Source organism: Lathyrus oleraceus, chromosome 4, assembly GCF_024323335.1.
Source record: "Lathyrus oleraceus cultivar Zhongwan6 chromosome 4, CAAS_Psat_ZW6_1.0, whole genome shotgun sequence".
NCBI classification, from domain to species: domain Eukaryota; kingdom Viridiplantae; phylum Streptophyta; class Magnoliopsida; order Fabales; family Fabaceae; genus Lathyrus; species Lathyrus oleraceus.
The window spans coordinates 140,883,088-140,902,322 of record NC_066582.1 but is presented as its reverse complement, the minus strand read 5'-3'; the positions used below and the strand labels follow the sequence as shown (position 1 = coordinate 140,902,322).

At 38.2% G+C, this 19,235-nt stretch overlaps 1 protein-coding gene across 1 annotated transcript in view; it reads right to left on the bottom strand.

Moving 5' to 3' along the window:
* Positions 1–3,070: 3,070 nt before the first annotated feature.
* The window catches only part of LOC127136421 (ferrochelatase-2, chloroplastic), a 38,919-nt gene continuing 22,754 nt past the window's right edge, over positions 3,071–19,235 (bottom strand). Inside the window, exon 3 of the mRNA XM_051062977.1 lies at positions 3,071–3,678. Coding sequence (XP_050918934.1) covers positions 3,071–3,678 — 608 coding nt within the window. The remainder of the gene's footprint in view (positions 3,679–19,235) is intronic.

Genomic DNA, 19,235 nt, shown 5'->3' with positions numbered 1-19,235 from the left:
CAAGATTTAAAAATCCTGCTCCTACGTATCTCAAAAGAGAAATCAAGGCTTACGTAGTTCTGGGTAGAAAAATGTTTGTTTGTTGGTCGATTTTAGCGAGAGCTATATTTTAGTAATCGACAAAAACATTGTTTTACCCAAAACAGATGAGGAGTGGATGCATACCACACATCGAACGGATTTATAAATCTACATTCGGAAAAGCGTCATTTATCTCTACTCAACAATCGTGGCCGAAACATTGTTTTGTGTCACTTAAGACAATATATCTTTCATTTATGAAAAAGATTTTGGATTAATCGCACGGCGGCGAGAAATAGTTTGATTGGTTGGATGTATTTTGAGTGATGGCGAGAACTTGGATGAGCGAGATATACATCTCGAATCCTAGCCTCAGGAGTGCACGGTATACACCATGTTCCATTTCCATCTTTATTGAAAAAGTATTAAGGTATGAATTAGGTATTTTGAAGTTTGAAAGACGAGTACTTGTGACCTACAAGCTCTTACAGCTTGGGTCTAATACTCGGGACTACGTCTGGACATTCCACCCAGGCAGTCTGTTTCTTTCCAATATTGCTAAGAAAATGATTCGAATATTTATGAATGTTTTGGAGGGAAGACGAATATTTATGGCTTGCAAGCTCTTACAGCTTGAGCCTAATATTCAGGATTACAACTGGATATTCCCTCCAGGTAATCTTTTTCTTCCAACTTTATTAAGAAGATGGTTTGAGATATTTACGGATATTTTGGCGAGAAGACGAATATTTATGACTTACAAGCTCTTACAGCTTGAGCCTAATATTCGGGATTACAACTGGATATTCCCTCCAGGTAATCTTTTTCTTCCAACTTTATTAAGAAGATGGTTTGAGATATTTACAGGTGTTTTGGAGAGAAGACGAATATTTATGGCTGGCAAGCTCTTACAGCTTGAGCCTAATATTCGTGATTACGACTGGACATTCCATCCAGGTAACATTTTTCTTCACGCTTTATTTAGAAGGTGATTTGAGGTATTTACGGATATTTTGGCGAGAAGACGAATATTTATGACTTACAAGCTCTTACAGCTTGAGCCTAATATTCGGGATTACGATTGGACATTCCATCCAGGTAATCTTTTTCTTCCAACTTTATTAAGAAAATGATTTGAATATTAAATTAAAACAATTAAAGTACCGAGGTTTGAAATTATTGAAAGTTAAGTTGATGTTGCTCAAGAGCTCATGGTAAGAAGGCCCAAGAGTAAGCCATGTGAGGTTGATGGCGATGCTTAAAAGCAATCGACTTACAAGGGTATGAAAACGGGCTCGACATTGAGTCGAGAATTAAGTGATTTTATATATATTTTTTTTAAACGGTTTTGAATGGATGGTGAAATCAAAGGATACCAAATTTGTGTCATTAAGTAATGATGAAACTATGAGTGTATGAGGAATCATAATAAAACATAAACATGAAAAAAAGAAAAAAAAGAAAAAGAATGAATGCTAAAGAACAAAATGCTATATATGGGTATTGAACCCACTACCCCAAGGAAGGCAAGATAAACCTTCCTCCACTTGGCCACGGACGACCCATTGTTATTATAACAGTCTCTTAAATACATAAACAAATAAATAAATAAATGACCAAATTAAAGAAATATTTAAATAAGCTCTGCATACCCCTAAGGCCCATCAGGGCCCAGCAAACCAAAAAGAAACGGAGGTGGTCGCCCCACAAAGCCCAAAAGGGGGCCGGGTCCAAACCGGGTTATCCGGATCCACAAGCTCGATCCAGTTAACCCTCCACCTCAAACTTCCTCTCCTCACTTCACTCTGATACCTTCACACAAAACATCTCCATCAAAGAAGGCAAGCACTTCTCCTCACCCCAACCGAAACCCAAACTCACAAAGAGCAACGATTCACAGTTATGAAAGAAAAAAAAATAGAACATATACACACATTTATGAGACCGAAAATGAGATGAAGAAAGAGCGAGAAATCTACCGTCGGTATGCCTTGGAAGCGAATAGACAAGTATGTGGTTCTCTCTCTTCCTCCTCTTTCGGAATCGACGCCTTAGCTGCTTTGCTTGAGCTCCCAAGAATCACCCGGATCGATTTCGTTGCTTCCCCTAAGGTTCGTCACCTCCTGGATTTTTATGGATTCGCCGCTTTTCTCTTATCCCCAAAGTTTTTTTCTTGTGAACCGTCGTCCGCCCCTCTTCTCTAGGGTTTTTTTGTGAATAGTGGATGCGCCTCCCCCCCTTTTACTAATTCGCTTTGCTTCCTATTTATCTCCTCTGATTAGGGTTTCAGATTGATGCTCAAAGGTTCGAAAGGAGAAAGTTTCCAGAATCGCTTTTTGATGCTCAGAATTGATTGCTCTCTTTGATGCCTGGAATTGGAACGGGTAAACTGAGCATACGCTTTTCCTTCTCGCTTTTGTCTTAATCCCAAATTGGGATTTTTGGATTCTTACTGCTTGGCTGGTTACTGATATTACTGCAGTGAAATTTTTAGTGAAAACTCAAAAGCAGTTTCGGTTGAGTTGGTATTTCCTAGCCTACTGCTTTGGCACCTTTAATCACTTTGGTCGTTTGTTGTGCAGCATCTGCCATTGTCTTAGCAGCAAGATGAACAAGATGGATTGCTTCTCGTTGATGAGAACGAACTTGTTCTTCGGTGTTATCATTCAACGCATTGAGCTTAGCAGCCATGGCAGAGCAGTCTAAGAAAGCACAGTTGGCCTCAAACAGTGAACCCTCTATGTGTCTCATTTTCTGCAAAGCATTCCTTGAAAGATAGGTTGATCCTTAATCTCCAAAACTATCTGGTTTGTCACTTTGCGAGACTGATAGCGTGAAATATAATGATGTTGGCTTATTGTCAAACCAGATTGCTTTTCAGCAACTTTAGTAATATTCTCAACTTTCTTTCTTTGAAAGGAGCTTATCTGTTCCTTGGAGAAGGTCATTTTTGTGGATGGTGATCAGATTATCAGGACTGACATGGGAGAATTCTATGACATGGATTCAAAAAGAAGACCTTTGGCATATACTCCATTTTGTGATAACACTAAGGAGATGGATGGATATCGGTTTTGGAGACAAAGTTTCTGGAAGGTTCGTTTGAAATTTTCCTTGTGATTTCAATAGCATTGGATTGTTGAAAATTTGTTGCTTCTGTCAATGCCTTTCTCTTTAAATCCTCACCCATTTTCTTTACTTTTGTAGGTGCTTTTGTTGCCTTGGAAATATCCTTTGTTGTCTTAGTTAGATGAGACTCGATGGCTTCTGAAGTTATAACAGTTACTGGAGAGGCATCTCTTATTATTATATCTGTCGAGTTATATGCTGCTAATAACTCCTCTACGCTGCCGAGCGGAACCAAAGACTGTCGAGCATTGACGTTTGAAACTGCCATGGCACCAACATATGGGAGACTTTCAATCACGGCATCTGCCAAATCAGAAATGAAGGAAGGTTCGCATCCTAGAGCAGGAACACGGCCCCATTTTTCTATACCAGATTCTAGAGCCAATTCTTTGTATTCGACATCAATTTCTTCTAGAGTTTCAATATGTTCACTGACAAATCTAATTGGAACAGCCAACAGACTTTTCACTCCCCTTTTTCCAAGTTCAACTATCGTCACGTCTGTATATGGTTTTAACCATTCCACAGGTCCAACTTTACTCTGATAAGCAAGGGTGTAAGCATTTGTTATCTTTCTTGCAGCAAGTATCACGCTTCACGACCTAGACTTGGTCGGATTCGACAACTTATGCTCTAGTACTTCATGGTATGTAAGCTTGTTCATGCTCTTGATAGAAACTCATGACTGCCCTACCTTACTTGGTATCACTTGTCTTGAATCCTGGTTTATGGCTCACCTTGGCTTGCTATTTGCTAACATTCTGTCTTGCATCAGACCTTTCACGGTTTGCTTGGTGCTTATGGATATGAGGTTAAGCACATGTCTGCAACAGGTAAAAATTTCTCTCATTCCGCAACTGTCCGCAGCCTTAGGCTCATAATCAATGTGCATAGCATATGTTGACTGGCAGTATGGATTTATGATCTGATTGGTCGACTGCATTGCAACAAAGCATTTCCTTATGTTTCGCGAGATTCCATGACACGGTTGATATGGTTCTGCAGGTATTATCACAGGCCATATGCAGTCTACCGTCATGCATTATGCAACTGGATTTGTGAAATGGTTCAGCCTTTGTGGTTACGGTGATGCCGCCATTTTTGTGATACTTCTGGTATAGCAGCTTGGCATGTTGTTGTTTGGTAGCAGCTGTTTGAAGTTGTGGCTTTCGGCGCCGGCGTGCGGCATTTTGGGGTGTTGTGAAACTATTTAGGCAAAACCAGCATACTGTCATAAAAATAAGATTGAACTAATGGTTGCTCAGTTGTTTTTTTGAATTGGCTATTGAAATGAGTCTATCATGTGAATTTAGCATGAATTCTATTATGGAAACTTCCTTGTTATGCTGTTATGTACAAAAATGCATGGATTGTCATGATGCATTTTCCATTTCATTCCTTGCATTTGCACCGTACCAGCTACCATCGTGGGCTCATGTTATCCTGCTCATCAATTCCAATTGTTTTTTTTTTCTTCATTTTGTCTTATTAGGATATATAAAATATCATGAAATGTACTAATGAAAAATGAATTGGATAAATGGAAAATGTTTTGGATAATGAATTATGGGTTGGATTTAAAAATGGATTATGGTTAAAAAAATGAATTTGGGTATGGTTTAGGATTGGATTGGTTAAATGGTTTTGGACATGAAATGGATATGAAATGGATTATGAAATGGATTATGTTTGGTTATAAAATGGATTTTTTAGGAATAATCCGAGACTAATCAAAATGTCAATAAAAAATCAAAAAAAGCCAAATAAAACCAATTAAAATCAAATTAATCTATAATTTGCTAAAATTACTTTGATGTCAAATTCTAACATTTATTTGGATATTAAAAATCAATTAGAATTTGAATCATTAGTAAAAATATAATTAAGATTAAATTGAAATTTGGAATTAGACTTAATTTGAAATTAAAATCGAAAAAATAAAAAAGAGTCAAATATTTAGAATCCATTTCATAATCAAAACACCATGATAAAGAAAAACTAAATAATGACCAATGTTTATAAAAATAAATAAATATGGATTTGGGAATGAATGTATGCAAATGAACCTTAGGCCAAGTGCCAAATAAAAAAATAATAAAAAAATAAAAATAAAAAATGAAAAATTTCAGGGTCAAAATCGGGGTATGACAGTTGCCCCTATTTAAGTATCTTCTACTAGATCATATGAAGCAGGACACTCTTCATATGATCATAGTGGGAGATGGTTAAATACTAAGAAGACCCGGATTTTGATCCTGAATCCCTATGACATGATGTGATATGATATGATATGATATGATATGATATGATATGATATGATATGATATGATATGCACGGATGCATGATTCTTTTTTTGTAATTTTTCATCTGCTAGGGATATGATGGACCCTTAACAGGAGACGCTACTAGACAGACCAAACTGTGGGGAATACTGATGATCCACAGGGAGACAGACAAATGGTAAGAAACAACTTGTTGGGGAAACAGTCCTGCTGGAGAATCAAACACACACTGGGGAGTATTCAAAGTGAGATTTGATAAACGACACTTAGAATACAAGGGATTTCGGTAGTAAGTTCACACATGACTTACCGAACCCGAATAAAGGAAAAGATGCTACAACAGGTTCATATATGACCTGACAACGCTGGGGAATAATCAAGGAGAAAACTCTTCAGAACAGGTTCATGTATGACCTGACACCGGAATAAGGGTTCAACAACAGGTTCATACATGACCTGAATGGTATTGAACAAACTAGAGAAAAATCTTCAGAGCAGGTTCAAGTATGACCTGACACCGGAATAACGGTTCAACAACAGGTTCATACATGACCTGAATGGTATTGAACAAAGAATCTTCAGAGCAGGTTCAAGTATGACCTGACACCGGAATAGAAGCTCAACAACAGGTTCACATATGACCTGAATAGGATTGAACAAAGAATCTTCAGAGCAGGTTCAAGTATGACCGGACCCCGGAATAAAAGGGTTCAACAACAGGTTCAGACATGACCTGAATAGGATTGAACAAAGAATCTTCAGAGCGGGTTCAAGTATGACCGGACCCCGGAATAAAAAGGTTCAACAACAGGTTCACATATGACCTGAATAGGATTGAACAAAGAATCTTCAGAGCAGGTTCAAGTATGACCGGACCCCGGAATAAAAAGGTTCAACAACAAGTTCATATATGACCTGAATAGGATTGAACAAAGAATCTTCAGAGCAGGTTCAAGTATGACCGGACCCCGGAATAAAAAGGTTCAACAACAGATTCATATATGACCTGAATAGGATTGAACAAAGAATCTTCAGAGCAGGTTCAAGTATGACCTGACACCGGAATAAGGCTCAACAACAGGTTCATACATGACCTGAATAGTATTGAACAAAAATTGGAAAAACTCTTCAGAGCAGGTTCAAGTATGACCGGACCCCGGAATAGCAACAATTGGACTTTGACCGTAAGCAATGGACTACAACCAGCTTTTAACGAATTTTGCCAACTACAATTGGACTTGAAAATGACCGGGAAAACCGGATGTGGGTTTAAGGGCACCAAATACAAACTGGAATCAAAGGTCAAAAGATCTAGGATCGACAACAAGACCTGGGTCAATGCAAAATGAGCACGAAGTACATTTCAGCTATGCATGATTTGAATTTCCTTTTATGCATGATATATGAATGATCATGATTATGAGGATGCTGACACTGGGCAGACTGGGAGTTTGTAAAGGCTTTTTATGGAAGCTCATGATTCCTCAACACCGAGAACTCAACCAAAAATTTTATGATAGATGTTGTCAAAGGAGGATTCTATCCAGTTTGATAGCCACAGCTTAGCCAATGGATCCTTTTGGAGGATTAATGAATAGTGCTAGCATAATTTTCGGGCACTCGTCTTAAACTCAATAATTGTTGACGTATGGCAGAATTTGTTTGAGCAGTTTGAAAGCACGAAGAAAAAGGTTCTGCCCCTCTGTGGCTCATCTTGCCCCAGTTTGTTGGGTCTTTGGAAATGTTCACCTTGAAAGTGGATTTGGAAACAACTTTCCATGAGACTACCTCGAGATGGCTTGCCCCAAGTGTTTGAAACTTGCAATGGTTTGAACTTGACTAACCAAATGTTGGAATGGTAGACTCTTGATTGACTGTCCTTTGGATAGTTGGACTCATTGAGCTTTGAGGTGGCTTGCCCCAGTCTGATTCTTGAAGCAGATTACTCTTGGCTAACTGAACCTTGGAGTGATTGGACTTACTGAGCTCTGAGGTGGCTTGCTCCGGTCTGATTCTTGAAGCAGATTACTCTTGGCTAGGTGACCCTTAGAGTGATTAGCTCGAATTAACTGATGCTCAAAGTGATTGCCCCTGACTAGACTTCTTTCACTTTATCAAGTTCCTCAACTGTATTTTGTTGGGACTTCTTTGATGCTAAGTGTTGACTCGCAAATAAGATTGTTCATTCAAAAATGGTAATTTTAATTCAATACTTATGCCAAAATTTGAAATCAAAGTTTATTGATATGAATGGGTGAAATACAATGAAAGAGTCATTGATAAGAACACAATGGTGATCAAGTCATTCACAATATGCAAATTGGTGCTACCAAACAAAAATCGTTTGGAGTCAAGTTAACACAACCTTGTTATAGTATGCTTTCAAAATAAACCCTGCCTCAATTAGGTCTTTTAAGGGTTGTAACGTGGTCTGGTTCACGGTTTTTTTGAAACAAAAGGATATAAGGCTCAAAATTTATGTTTACCCACCCCTTCTTCTTGATGATCTCCAGTTCCTATGTTCAGTTAATTCAATACACGCATTCGACTTCCAAGAGGGTTCGAAGGTGTGATGAGGATTCAAGACGAATTTTCTTGAATGGCAGTCACCTTATTTTTTTTGTTTTGTTGAGGATTTTGGTGACCTCTTTTGATTGATTTTCTTTATCCCTAATTTTGCCTGGACCGCTTTTTTGAAGCTTTCGGTCCATCGGGATGCCCTAACTTTTGCCTAAGTCATTTTGTGGTATTTGACTTAGCGAGCCTTTTTTCTATTATTTTTTAAAGGTATTGACTGCCACATTATTAGTGGATAAGGATCAACCAACACTAATTTTAGCTTTTCTTAGCTTCTTCGACACTTCAACATGTGCGTGAAGGATAACATGTGGTTGAACCTAATTGGAGGGTGTACATATGGACGATTTTTTTGAAAGATCGAATGCACGATCAAACTATCTGAACATAACTACCCTGCCCCGGGTTAAGATTAAGGGTTTTAGATCCGAAATAAACACCAACTTCTAGGCTCAAAGTGGTTGTCTAGGGATTAACTCCTTATAACTTCAGTGTTTGGGGATTTGAAACAATGCCTTACATCATCGACAAGGTTTTACTCAAAAGCATACCACAACACGTTCAGGTGTTTCGTTTTCATCATCCTCCTTCCAATCTTTGTTAACACAACAGTTTGATAAACAAAAGTGAATGAGAGAAGTATTTTGTTTTTGTTTTTTAACATAAATGAAAAACGAGTGAATACGAATGGATTAATTCAAAAGATGCATAAACCTTTCATTAATCTTACCAATTCAAAGAAAACAACAATGCTTAAAAGCAATTAACAACCAACATGCAAAGAAACTACCAAAGAAATGCTGAAACAGCCAAATGATTGCCAGCTCTAGGGAATTGACTTCTTCAAACTTGAAGGTTGGGATCAACAAGCTTTTTGACATTGGCAGGATGATCTTCAAATTCTTTTCCTTCAGTCTCATCGTTGAACGCAACCCTCTTGGATCCACTACTCACTTCTCGTTTTCTTTCATTGGTATGGGTCGTGATATTGGAAATCCAAGGCGGTATCTCAATGCTCTTACCAAGAAACAATGATAGCTCACTAGCCACATCCCTGACATCTTCCTTGTGGTACAAAACCTTGAGGGGTTTCAAAGGTCCTTTCCCTTTCTCATTACCTGGCTCAGAAATCAAGGTATATGTACCTGAGCCCTCCTCCTTGAGTGTTAGCGACCCTATGTCAATCAATCCTTGCAGCTTGAGCTTAAAACTCTTGCATTCCTCGATGGAGTGCCCCATTGTCCCAGTACGGTATTCGCACTTGACCTTCGGATGATCTTCTTCAAAGATTAAGCTCTTTTTGTTAATCAACCCTCGCACCAAGGCTTTCAGCGCTAAGCAAGAATCCAAGTCATGTCCCAATGCTCCTTTATGGAATTCACATGTTGCATTTGGATTGTACCATGGCAGGTACGGTGACACAGGTGTGAGAGCTCGAGGGGTCACCAAAGCATTTTGGATCAGTTGCGGATAGAGCTTGCTATATGGCACCGGAATCGAGTCATTGTGATCCTTGTTCCTCTTGTTTTGATTCTGATTTTTGTTTTGAACCTGGATTTGGTGACTTTGAGGAGCAATGGCCAGAGGATGTTGATGATGACGTCTTCAGGGAGGTCCATATACTGGTAAATGAGGAGCTTCCACATGGAATTTCTCTTGACTTGAGGTAACACCATATGGATGTAGGATAGTAGCTCCCTCTGTTGTAGCAATGGGTATAGGATGGCCCTCTTTCCTCAATAAGGCTTGCAGGGTTTCCAAGACCCATCTCATTTGGATCTTCAGAAGATTAAGTTCCTCCTTCAGTGCTTCTTGGCTATTTCTTAGCTCTTCCATCATCTCCTGAGACATGGTTCTTTGTTCTAAACGCGTGTTGGGAATCACTTTGCTTCGCGGACAAAGGATGGATGAGTTTTTTTTGTATTTTGTCTGGAAAATGTCATGCATTATGATGAGATGCAGATGCAAGGGAATGTGAATGAATGCAATGCAAGCCATGCATATTTGTTTTTTTTAATACACAGGTTCAAAAGTCTGAGGTACTGATGAATTAGATTTCTCTCCAAGAATAGGTTCTCACCGGGTAGGATATAGGGTTACGAAGGTTCCTAGAGTCATGGATCCATTAGACTGTTTGCTACCTGCGGCAACTTACTTGCCGGGCATCAACTTCATCTAAAGAATCTACTCTAAGTGAGGTTCTCGCATCGATCCAACGAGAAATACATCTCGCAGACCCACACTACGCAACCATCTTTCCTAGTTGGACAAAGAACTAAGGTTCTACAAATGGTTCTCAGAGTCATGGATCCTAAAGAAAATATTGAAGCTTTCGGTAACTTACTTGCCGAGCGACAACATCCTCTCAAGAATCTACTCTAAGTAAGGTTCTCGTACCGACCCAACGAGAAATACATCTCGCGGACCCGCACTACTCAACCTCGTCCTATCTTATGTTTTTTTCCACTCTAGACTCGGGTGCAGAGTCTTTCCCACAAGGTTTGCAATCAGAGTATCCAAGTACCAAACCATTGTCGAACCAATACAACAGATTCATATCAATGTGACAATAGAGATAGTAAAAATAATAAAGAAAAGCCACATAGGTAAACAAACAAAGGCACACAAACGACCTAACTAGGCTTGACTCACTTAGGGATGTCTGTTTCCCCAGCAGAGTCGCCATCTGTCACACCTCGAAAAAATGGGGATACGACTTCAAAGCGAAGCGCGATCGCACGCTCGCAATGATGGACTGAACAGAGTCGCCACCGAACTTTATTTATTCCTAAAAAGGAAAGGGGAAATATCGATAAAACCCAAGACAAAAGAAAGGATAAGATATGGTCATCGCAACCAATATCAGGGTTCGGGAGTCGGTTACGCAAAGGGAAGGTATTAGCACCCCTCACGTCCGTTGTACTCAACGGGAACCATTAGGTCAGTTGTGTACATTAATGTTAGTTTGAAATGTTAGGCTTTTCGAATTATTAGGTGGGAAAGAAAGGAAGAAGAGAGAAGAAATGTTTTTGGATTTTTTTAACGAAGGACTAAACCTAAGTTTTTTATTAGTGGGCCTGACAAGATTTAAAAATCCTGCTCCTACGTATCTCAAAAGAGAAATCAAGGCTTACGTAGTTCTGGGTAGAAAAATGTTTGTTTGTTGGTCGATTTTAGCGAGAGCTATATTTTAGTAATCGACAAAAACATTGTTTTACCCAAAACAGATGAGGAGTGGACGCATACCACACATCGAACGGATTTATAAATCTACATTCGGAAAAGCGTCATTTATCTCTACTCAACAATCGTGGCCGAAACATTGTTTTGTGTCACTTAAGACAATATATCTTTCATTTATGAAAAAGATTTTGGATTAATCGCACGGCGGCGAGAAATAGTTTGATTGGTTGGATGTATTTTGAGTGATGGCGAGAACTTGGATGAGCGAGATATACATCTCGAATCCTAGCCTCAGGAGTGCACGGTATACACCATGTTCCATTTCCATCTTTATTGAAAAAGTATTAAGGTATGAATTAGGTATTTTGAAGTTTGAAAGACGAGTACTTGTGACCTACAAGCTCTTACAGCTTGGGTCTAATACTCGGGACTACGTCTGGACATTCCACCCAGGCAGTCTGTTTCTTTCCAATATTGCTAAGAAAATGATTCGAATATTTATGAATGTTTTGGAGGGAAGACGAATATTTATGGCTTGCAAGCTCTTACAGCTTGAGCCTAATATTCAGGATTACAACTGGATATTCCCTCCAGGTAATCTTTTTCTTCCAACTTTATTAAGAAGATGGTTTGAGATATTTACGGATATTTTGGCGAGAAGACGAATATTTATGACTTACAAGCTCTTACAGCTTGAGCCTAATATTCGGGATTACAACTGGATATTCCCTCCAGGTAATCTTTTTCTTCCAACTTTATTAAGAAGATGGTTTGAGATATTTACAAGTGTTTTGGAGAGAAGACGAATATTTATGGCTGGCAAGCTCTTACAGCTTGAGCCTAATATTCGGGATTACGACTGGACATTCCATCCAGGTAACCTTTTTCTTCACGCTTTATTTAGAAGGTGATTTGAGGTATTTACGGATATTTTGGCGAGAAGACGAATATTTATGACTTACAAGCTCTTACAGCTTGAGCCTAATATTCGGGATTACGATTGGACATTCCATCCAGGTAATCTTTTTCTTCCAACTTTATTAAGAAAATGATTTGAATATTAAATTAAAACAATTAAAGTACCGAGGTTTGAAATTATTGAAAGTTAAGTTGATGTTGCTCAAGAGCTCATGGTAAGAAGGCCCAAGAGTAAGCCATGTGAGGTTGATGGCGATGCTTAAAAGCAATCGACTTACAAGGGTATGAAAACGGGCTCGACATTGAGTCGAGAATTAAGTGATTTTATATATATTTTTTTTAAACGGTTTTGAATGGATGGTGAAATCAAAGGATACCAAATTTATGTCATTAAGTAATGATGAAACTATGAGTGTATGAGGAATCATAATAAAACATAAACATGAAAAAAAGAAAAAAAAGAAAAAGAATGAATGCTAAAGAACAAAATGCTATATATGGGTATTGAACCCACTACCCCAAGGAAGGCAAGATAAACCTTCCTCCACTTGGCCACGGACGACCCATTGTTATTATAACAGTCTCTTAAATACATAAACAAATAAATAAATAAATGACCAAATTAAAGAAATATTTAAATAAGCTCTGCATACCCCTAAGGCCCATCAGGGCCCAGCAAACCAAAAAGAAACGGAGGTGGTCGCCCCACAAAGCCCAAAAGGGGGCCGGGTCCAAACCGGGTTATCCGGATCCACAAGCTCGATCCAGTTAACCCTCCACCTCAAACTTCCTCTCCTCACTTCACTCTGATACCTTCACACAAAACATCTCCATCAAAGAAGGCAAGCACTTCTCCTCACCCCAACCGAAACCCAAACTCACAAAGAGCAACGATTCACAGTTATGAAAGAAAAAAAAAATAGAACATATACACACATTTATGAGACCGAAAATGAGATGAAGAAAGAGCGAGAAATCTACCGTCGGTATTGTAAGACCCCAATTTTGGGCCCTAAGATCCCTCATGGCCCATATCATATCATATCATGGCCTCAAGGATCACTGCATGCCCTAGCTTTCCTCCTAGTGGGTTGGTTGCCTTGTGGGTTGATTTCTTGATCACCAAGCATACTTTGCATTTGTATATCTTTGCCTTTTATATGTTTACTAACCAAAAAGTACAAAAATATTGTCAGTCTAACCTTGTTGCTTGCAGTTGAAGCAATCATCAGCAATTAGGTCAAAGTCAGTCAACAGTCAGTCAAAACAATGGATGGTGGCCATTCTTGTAGAATTTGGGCACCATGATCAATAATCAAGAGCTCATATGACTTGGGACATCATTTGAAATCAAGTTCTCAAGGAATTAGGGTTTGGAATTCATCAGAGGAGGTTCAGTCATCCAAAACCCTAGAAAAGTCAAACTTGGTCAACTGTGGATTTAATCAGTGATTTGATGGATAGAATTGATCTGAAGAAGCTCATTCATGTTTATATAAGTCTCATCTATCATGTCAAACCTCATCATGGAAGAAAATCAAGTTAAACAGAAAATTTCCAGAAATAGAAAGTGGACCTGTAATTTCAACTGCCAAAAATGGAAACTTCTTGATCTTAAACTTACATCATGATATAAGCTCCAAATGATTTTTTGCCCAACATGAAAGTTGAAGATCTTGTTCTCCCATTTTCAAAAAGTCCAAGAACTCTCAAATCCCATGTGTGGTTGTCAAGATATGATCAATTCAATTTCAGAAATTTGTGAACTTCAACAAGCCATATCTCTCAAACCATAAGGCCAAATTTGGTGGGGTTTTTTCCTACAAACCACATTTTTCCTCCTCTTTCCAAAAATATAAATTTCATTCATCAAAACCCTACCAATCAAAATGGCATTTTTGGACCTATTTCATTTAAAAATCAAGTTTGACCAACCATTGACTTTTTGATCTAAACACTTTTTCTCACTTTGGCCAATTGGGAAATGTTTTAAATCATATTTGTGACTTGCTCCAAGCCTAAAATCATGCACATACCATTATCATATCACTATTTTTGGCATAAGGTACAAAATTGGAAACTTTGCAAAATGGCTTCATGTAAACAAAGCAAGGTACAGCCTTTCATGTACAACCAAAAACAACAAATTGAATGGTCCTTCTGCAGCCTTTCCAAGCCCAACTCGACCAGCTTTGCACCTCCATGATTCATTTGTACACAATTAGCAAAAATAGCATTTGGTTCATTTTGAGTTAAACCAACTTATCATTTGGATTAACAACTCTAAACAGACAATATAAACATCCTTCTGCTCATTTTTCACAACCCTAGAGAAAAAGAATCGCAGCAGCCATAGCAAAAAACATTTCCTCTCATTCTTGCATTTTGGCATAAAGGAATTTTCTGCAAAAAAACTCAAAAAACCTTAAGCCTGTCCACTTTGTTCCTTCATCTGGACATCCTTTGGAACCTCTTTCGAGCACAACTCATCATCTGTCCAGTCTTCATCATTTTCTGTTTTCCAAAGACCTCTCCTATGGCAGCTTGGAACTAGAGTCGATTCAAGCAAGTTTGAGCTCATTTCCTTCTGGGATACATCATTTGGGACCATCATCTTCATCTGTTTCAGGCTATATCCTCAAAATAACCACTGCACATCAGTTTTCTTCAAAAACAAGTAGGTATTCGACCTCTTCCATTTGCCAAACTATGGGTTGTTTTAGATAGGTTTTTTAACTGCTTGTTCCACTGCAATTTGTTTCATGTGATATGGTTGTGACATGAGGGAGAAATCTGGATTTTATTTTGCATGCTCAAACCTATTTTCCATCGAGTTGCTTATTTGTTGTTGATTCAGTGAAGACCATTGCTGGATTTAGTTTGTTTAATGTTTGATGATGCTATTAGCATGTTTGACTTTAAGTTCTGGGCATGTGAAAATTTCAATGCATGGAGTGATGAATGTTGCTGCCATGATAAACCCTGTTATTTTTCTAGAAATCCAGCTCATGTATGTTGGTTGCTGTTTGTTATATGAGCATCATGAGTGTGTTGCCATGTGGTTTCCATGTTGTTGTTTGATTTCGATTTGTTGATGAACATGAAGATAATGCCCTGCTATTAAACCTTAAGCTGCCCAGAAACTTGCTTGGTCTTACTGTTGTCTGTTTGCTGTGTGAACATCACCATGAATGCCATGCTGTTTGGCTGTTGGTGTTTGAATGTTGTTTTGATGTTGGTAATAACATGATGAGCAAATGCCCTGCTATTAAACCTTCAGCTGTCCAGAATTTCCCATGAGCATGCTTGTTCTAATGCTGGTTGATGTTGCTTAATGATGATGTTTCGTGGCCTTGATTATTTGTTGATGCTGTTGTTCATGTTTTGATGATTGATGTTTGAATGATTGATGAATACCATGGCTGCTAAAACCCTAGGGTTTTGTTAAACCCAGAATTTGAGTTGGTTGGCCCGTGCACTGTTCCATTGGCTGAGAGCCAATGAGAACATTTCCTCACACTCACCCAAAACGCACAGTTTAAGTAAGTGAGTTCAATATTACACAATTGCCACTGCGCTGACCTTGTTGACCATTACTTCATGTTATCTTGTTCATGTTCATTCCAAATGTTCATCAACTTCAACAATTCATTTTTAATTCATTTCAACTCCAAAAATTCTGATTCTTTTTCCATCATGTTCATGAATGTGTCTAGTATTTGATTTTGATTTTTAATTAATTTTTGGTTGACTGGATTTTAATTGGCATGAATTTTCTTGATATGTATGTACATTTGACACCCTTTGCCATTTCAATTGTGAAATTGTCATGATGTATCCAATGAGCTTGAAATTTTTTGTGGTGAAACTAGACTCATTGACCTTTGTTTCCATATAGAGATTGTGCATTTATCATTTGTGGTTTGCTAGTTGTGAATTTTTGGAGTAGGGTGTGACAATTTGTGTCACACCAATGATGTGCATTTTCTTGATTTTTGTTCACATATCTCCTGGCCTCCAAATCACTTGAAATTTTGCATGAATCATCTATCACATGTCTAGTTTGTGTATGAATTTTCCTGGAATTAATCATGCTGTTTTCCATTTGATTGTGAATTTTCTTCCCTGCCTAGTCAATGGTTGACTTTTTGTGCTACATGTTGCCAAATCTTTTGTGAAATTCTCAAATCTTATTGTATGACCATGAAATTTCATATGTGATAACTAGACTCCTTGAGCTTTGCATTGGTGTTAATCTCATTCATTTCTCATCTGTTTTCAATTTGATATGAATTTTTGAAGTTGACCCATGTTTGTTGACCTTCATTGTGCATGCTTGAATTTGGTTTGACTTCATGATTTTTATTGACTGCCTTCCTCTCATCCAAATGCCATGAAATTTGACATGCTTGTCATGCTAGATGTTAGGATTGAATGTGATTTATTTGATGATTTTTGAGATTGTTTGGGTTGACTTTTGATGCAAGTCATTCTGTTGACTTTTTTGTGCTTTCATTTGCCTTACTTTGACTTCAAATGTTCATGAAATGATAATAATGCATGATTTGAATGTGGGCCCAATTATGATTGCTTACTAAATGTTTGACCTTGACTTTGGTTGACTTTTCTTTGCTGTTTTGACTTTTTCTTTCATCCTTGACCCTAGGCTAGTCCTAGTGGTCTTTTGAGCTTACAATTGAGCTATTGTTTCAGGTTAAGCACCAATGCCTCAAAGATCATTCAAATTTGATTGAGTCGGATTATATATTGTGCTAACCCTTGTTTTGTAGGTGTGACTCATATGAGTTTGGCTTTGTGCCTTGGCACCTCTGTTTATGGTTGACTTTTGTTTATCCATTCCTTTTGTTTTGAACTGTTGACTTGTTTACTAATAAGTTTGACTTTTTCAGGTACACTTTAGTTGCTTTAGTTGCTTGCTTTGCTATTTAGCATTTGCTTTGAGGTATAAACCTTTCTTCTTCATGTAGTCTGGAGACCCGGTCTGTTATTTGACCGGGCAAACTGTCTGAAGTCCTCCTTAAGAGGCAATGCCTGTGTGTGTTTAATATTGTCCCAAGCAGGAAAAGTCCTTCAAGTAAGGCAATTGGTGGAAGGTAGGGATAAGTAATCTATCCCCCACTATTCAGTGTGTCCTCTCTTTGCTCCCATTACATGGTTGAAGCATTGAGATAAATACCCAAGATCTAATCGAGTCAATAATGTGGAGAGAGTTCCTACTTTCTGAACTCCCACACTTTCATATATGCTCTCCCTGATCAGGGATAGAAGCAATGAGGCACACCCCTCATTCTCCTTTTCATCTGCTTCACCTTAGCCTCTCAATGGCAAGGTTAAGAGCGACATTTACCTATTACAGTGGACTTTCAAAGTCAAACCCTCTTGTGTGAGCCCCCATTGTTTTGGCTATAGAGTGTGCTGTTTGATATTCATTGATTGACTGATTGCTTCATATGCACTTGCTTGCTTGTATGTTATGCATTTATCATCATCAATTGCCATTAGTGCATGATCATATCATTTGTCTGTGTGACTTTTATTATTGTTGTTTGCCCATGGAGGACAATTGTAAGTCCATTACTTTGGCATTTGCTCCTATGATGTGGAAGGATAGAGTGTAAGACCTCATTGGTCACTCATATCTTCTGTTGCTTTGTTTGTATGTGAGGATACAGTTATAAGTCCCTGTAAGTTGGCATCTGTTGTCCTGTGATCATAATTTGATCTGTTTGATTTGTATGTGAGGATACAGTTATAAGTCCCTGTAAGTTGGCATCTGTTGTCCTGTGATCATAATATGATCTGTTTGATTTGTATGTGAGGTTGCAGTTATAAGTCCCTGTAAGTTGGCATCTGCTTTCCTGTGATCATAGTTTGTTTTATTTGTTTGTATGAGAGGTTGCAATCATAAGTCCCTGTAAGTTGGCATTTGCATTCCTGTGATCATATTGTTGCTTTTGTTCTTGTATGTGAGGATCCATTGTAAGTCCCTGTAATGTGGCATTGGATTTCCTAGGACCATACTGTGGAGTTAACCTAAGCCCAGATAGATTGGCAGTTGACTTCCACATTTCATTCTTGTTTTCTTTTGAGGAGATTAGTGTAAGACCATTGAGTGGCCTCTGATATCCCGTTTTGTTTTAGGAGATTGGTATAAGACCATTGATTGGCATCCGATATCCGCCTTTCTTTGCTTTGTTTGTTTGTTATTATCCATTGCTATTCCAAAGGACACACTTGAATCATCTGCTATATGATCTCAAGAAGTGAACCTTCTAAGAAGTTTTACAATCCATCCTCCATCCATTCATCATTCGTTATGTCCTAGACTTTTCACACTCTTGACTTTCAAACTCGACATAAGTGTTGTGCAAACATCTTCATGTTTTTCTAACTAAAAACCTGGACCCAAGTCCTTGACTTTTTTCAAACTTCATTTCATAATACTTATTTGAATCAATCTTAATCATACTTTGACTTCATTTTCACGATCACAATCAATTAACTCCACTCATTCACTTGTTTTGGCTTTGTCCATTAATCTTTTCACATTAGCCATAGGTTTCAATTATCTTTGTGGTTGATGTAAATCTTGCCTATCCTTAGTGAGTCGACAGTAAGACTTCCGTACTTCAAACAGGGCTAACCCCTCTAGTACGTCGAAGCTATCCTCGCATGGTGGATGTTGTTTTTGGTCGAGTGTTCTCCCATTGATAATGAAAAGCCTCAGTGCTTGTGTTTAAAACTGAATCCACCAACTTTTGGAAATCTTTTAGCCGAACTACGGCGTTTTGATCCTTACCTTTGATGGAAGGTACGTAGGCAGCGGGTTCATCCGTTCAAACCCAATAACCCAATAAAAAATGTATATTCTTTTCTCATCATCCCAATCATGTTTGCACAATCTTTATGTCATAACAAATAACAATGTTTACAACAAGTGTGAAAAGGGCTCCCTAGGAGTACCTAGGACGTAGTGGGTGCCTAACACCTTCCCATTGCGTAATTTACCCCTTACCCAGACTCTCTGATCTTTTTATTAGTTTTCTACGTGTAAAACTTCTTAGGCTTTTGTTCGCTTTTTAGCCAGTCCTTTGGATAAATAA